Source organism: Haplochromis burtoni, unplaced genomic scaffold, assembly GCF_018398535.1.
Source record: "Haplochromis burtoni strain Fernald_Lab_line unplaced genomic scaffold, NCSU_Asbu1 Contig_1276, whole genome shotgun sequence".
Classification (NCBI taxonomy): Eukaryota; Metazoa; Chordata; class Actinopteri; order Cichliformes; family Cichlidae; genus Haplochromis; species Haplochromis burtoni.
Window position 1 is genome coordinate 51,566 of NW_024583637.1, and position 4,588 is coordinate 56,153.

The 4,588-nt window shown below is 41.4% G+C and overlaps 1 protein-coding gene across 1 annotated transcript; it reads right to left on the minus strand.

Annotated features, from left to right (window-relative positions):
- On the minus strand, window positions 1–4,298 carry LOC102311079 (tapasin; the record flags this gene model as incomplete). Its single annotated transcript, XM_005952039.2, is given in 5 exon segments — window positions 1–324; window positions 471–830; window positions 953–1,201; window positions 2,435–2,626; window positions 3,918–4,298. Coding segments are annotated over 5 exon segments (1,186 nt in total), but the record flags the coding sequence as incomplete, so codon positions are not given.
- Between the last annotated feature and the right edge of the window lie 290 nt (window positions 4,299–4,588).

Below are 4,588 nucleotides of genomic sequence, written 5' to 3' on the forward strand. Positions count from 1 at the left end.
CGATGACATTGAGGGTCACGCTGGTCCGTCTCGTGCCTCCAGCGTGTGCGGCCACACAGGTGAGCTCGCCTCCTCTGCCCAGGTCCAGCTTAGAGGTGTCGATCTCGAGCCGGGAGGTCTGGCTGAAGGTGCGGTCCCAGGCCTGCCGGTGGCCCGTTACGCTGAATGAATCAAGGGTCTTGGACTTCCCGTCGGCACCTTTAATCTCCCAGCTGAACTCCACGGGGAGGGGCGCAAAGCCGGACGCTTCACACTGGACATTTATAGTCTGACCTGGGACAGCGAGGGGCAGGGTGGAGGGGTGGATGGAGAGGGATGGGGGTTCTGGGTGGAGAGAGGAGCAGAAAAACAAGATGAGGTTAAAAGTTAAATCTGGAGTTTTTACAGAGCTGAGTGTTTATTTTAAACACATCTGCTTACTTCAGTGAGGCAAACACGTGCACAATGCTCCAGAAATACATTTTCCTCACCTTCAATCTCAAGGTCCAGCGCCACCTGAGCGAGCAGGTGTGGCAGATACACCGTGCAGATGTACGTCCCAGAGTGAAGCACTTTAGCCTCCTGCAGGAGCAAGGATGCATTTCCTTTCTCGTGCAAAGCCTCAAAGTCCAGCGTGGCTCCTTCTTCCTGCGTGTCGGCGAGGCGGTCAGTCTTCCCATCGTAAGCCAGAATCAGCCGTCCGCGGCCTCTGAACTGGTACCGCCACTCGACGGCGAATCCAGCCCCATACAGAGGAGAGGAAGGGTTGATCCAAAAGCCGCAGTCCAGCTGCACAGGCTCCCCGAGTCTGGACTTTACTGAGACCGTTTTAGTCGTCACGCTCAGGATCACTGAAGAAACAGAGTCAGACCGACACACGTGAGATAATAAACTTTTATAATTGTTGGCCAATCAATTTTTTGATCTGTGAACCCCCAGATATAAATGTGTTGGGTTAAAATCAAATCTTTACCACTGTGCTCTTTAGATCCCGTGGGGCTGCGGGTGATAGTAGAGATGGCCAGCTGTTCGTTGAGGCCCTGAAATGCAGATGAAAACCACTCAGCCTGCAGGTACACGGGGCTGAGGCCAGACTCTGTGAGCGAGGAAACCCAGTCCAGGCTGGAGGGCTGCGGCAGGAAGGGGTTGATCTCACACTGGGGCTTCGTCACAGAGCCTCTGGGAGGGTTAAGGGAGCGGTGGCAGAGGGTGCCAGCCGGGTCTGAGAAACAGGAGTCAAAGGTCACGCTTATACAACATGTAAGATGTCTGAGACACTCGATCTGTTTATAAAAAAAAGAAAATAAGATGAACAGCTGTGTATAAATAATTTTAAGTGAATAATTTAACCCACATAGTAACACAGTTTGCGGAATTACAATTTTTACTTTATTTTATTTTCTTCTTTTGCTTTTCATTTTATATTTTTTGTATAGTTTTTGTACGTGTTGCTCAGTATTACTTATTCAGAGGCCCACATGGGACAGATATGGCAAATTATTTTATGCTGTAAATGTTGTGGAGGGTGGTTTGTGTTACATACCTGCCCCTAAACAAATATGCCTTTAAACCTACACATTTGAAAATACATAACAAATAAATCTTAAAAAGAGATGCTTTGTCCAATGATGGAATCCATAAAAATACAAAAAGAAAAATATAGAAACATGCAGAGCTGCTATGGATACATGTTTAGATTTATTATCTAAATTGTTATGTAATCATAATATTTACATAATATTCTCAAAGAGAAATGTTGATGGAGTCAAACTAACAACCTAGGAAGTACAAGTTTTGAAGACCTAAAGTACTAAATATAAACATTTTCGTGACTAAAACGAGCAGCTGGGATGTTTTATAGAAGAACATTTGGTCTATATGTTTATTACACACTGCCAGACAAAGAAAGTCACCACCTGGACTTCACTAAGGAAACAGGTAAGAGCCTTCCCCTGTACTGGAGGTTTGGCGACCCTGTGTGTTCACGAATGAGGTCAGTTGATCACCTGACTATTACTGAATGATTGTTTTTCCCATCAGTGGGATTTTTGCTGTGACTTATCAAAATGACGCTACAGCGAAGGAATGGAGCCATCATAGATGATGAAATGTTAGTGTGACTGTTTCGGCCGAACCATTTCCTTTATTTTCAACAGATCATCTAAAATGTTCTCATGTAAATAATTATGGTTTTCAGTCATTTTTATGCAAAAATGACTCCTCTCTGTTAACTGAGCCAATTTTATTGTCATGTTGGACGTTAAGTATCTGCCTCAAGCTTTAGCAGCGGTAAAATCTGCTAGCCATGGTTCAGACATACTGGGACTCAATCAGATGTAAATGCATCCAGATAAGAGAGAGGAGAAGAAAAGGTGGACGTAAACTCTGATAAAATATGACTTTTATCGAGCTGCAGAACTTATTTAACTAAGCTGGATTGTATTTTACTCATTACCGATCACAGAGTAGACTCTTTCAGGGTTGATGTCTTTAGGAGCGCGCTGGGACTCGTCATTCTGGCCGTCTGCTTCGGTTCTGATGTGAAGCAGAGATTTTTCTTGGGTCGTAGCTCCAGTTAAACCTCCTCCTCGTCCCGCCTTCTCCTGCACAAACCAGCACTCCAACACCGGACAGCTGCTGCTGCAGGCTTCAGACAAAAGTTTAACAGGAGATTAATGGGTAGTGAAAACTCTGTAAATATCAGACCACGTTATATTATGCCATTATGTTTCCCGACATCATCCACTCAGAAAATTATTGTTGTGCAAATTGTCTTTTCAAGCTCAACCAATAAACAAGGCAGTTATAGGAATTATTATTGAAACAGAAAGTTAAATCAAGCCTAATATGTTTCATGAAGTCCAGTTTAAAATGACAGCTAAAAGTAAAAGTCCAGTTCTGTCTGGCGACGCATAAATATTGTACTTAACTGTTTCCACCCCTTCAGTGTTTTGATTTTGGTTTACTCCCCTGCTTTTTTTATTTTTCATTTAGCAAACAGGCAGCAGCCTTTCTACCTTTCCCCGAAAATTAAGTCTCCAGCTGTTTCCTGTGAATATCGCACAGTCTTAATCACTAAAGTGAAGACAGCACTGCTTCAATTTGTGATTTCAAGTATTGGTGATTGTATTTCAAAATTGGACTATAGTCAGCAGGATTTACAAAGGGGTAACATGTAAAACAAAGAGTATCTTTATGACTCTTTTTTTATTGCTTTACTGTACCTACTTCGTAACCAATTCAGACCTTTTTGGCCTCTTAAAATATCTTTATTGAACTGTTGTTATATTTGTTGTAGTTTTCATATACGATATGGCCATATACCTCTTAAAGAAGACGTTTTTAATGTCCGTGACACTTTTTAACTGGTTGAATGTAGGATAACTTTGCCAGAAAGTGATTGCAGCTTCTACGTTCTTTCACATATTAATGGTCAACATGTCATTTACAGCAGTTTAAGTATGGATGATCACTTTTCGGCAAATACCGGAAATCACTTTTGGACAGACGATCACGTTTTGGGCACGAAAATAGACGTGCACCACTCGCTCGGGGTTTTACGCAGAACTCCATGTTAAAAACGTATTAAATTTATGTTATTTTTGTTAAACGTAATCATGCATACACCTATAACATTCACTTACATGTTTTAAGACGCATTTGGCCATTATTTTAAATTCGGCTTGTAAAAGGGTCATCAAATATGACCTTTACTATGTTTACTTAGAGTTAAACTTGACGTTATTGTCCAAGTTGTTTTGGACATTTTCAACCAGCTGTTTTGCAACTTTTTGATGTTACTGAACAGATAGAGGACTTCCATGCATATAAAAAAGGTTTTTCTTACATGTACGGTTTATAATATTAGTAATACAGCATGCATAGATGTATTTTTGGCTGTCAGACCAGCAGAGCAACAATGAGCTCGACTAGCTTACCTTGAATAAAGCAGGTAACGGCGATCAGAGACAGTTTATAGATGGTAGATAATTCCGTCATGTTTATCCGTGTTTCCTCACAGACAGGTACCCTCGTCTAGCTGCAACCAAACGGACTAAACAAGGTTTAGTTGGCTGGTTTTCCCCTCCAAGTCCGAGATCAAGTTCACTTTCACTTTCACATACAGACGAGTCCGACAGTTATCCAGGAAAAACACAAAAACACGCCATAAGTTTATAATATATCAGGATTAGCTGACATAAGAGTGAATGTGTATCTGAAAAATTAAAGTACCCGGAAGCCTAAAAACAAAGATTTTACAGTAGCTTAGAAGAATACGTCTTCAAAATTGCATTCAGGAGTACTGCCATCCCGCCGCTAGATGGAGCCCTCTGGCTAAAAACAAACCAAAGGCAAATTGTGGAGTAACGTGCTACGTTAGTGGCAGCAAGACATCAGAAAGATAACCCAGTCTGAGGGCAGGGGTCAGATGAGGACAAGAGAAACAGGAAAAATAAAGTCTTAAATCTAAACACACGGCCTTTGTTTTTATATTGTAAAAGCAGCATACTGAGTGTATAGGTCTTGGTTTTAGTAATAGAAGTTCTTTTTAAAAAAAATGTTTTTTAATGCATACAGAATTCATCATAAATTACTTCTCTGTATGAGT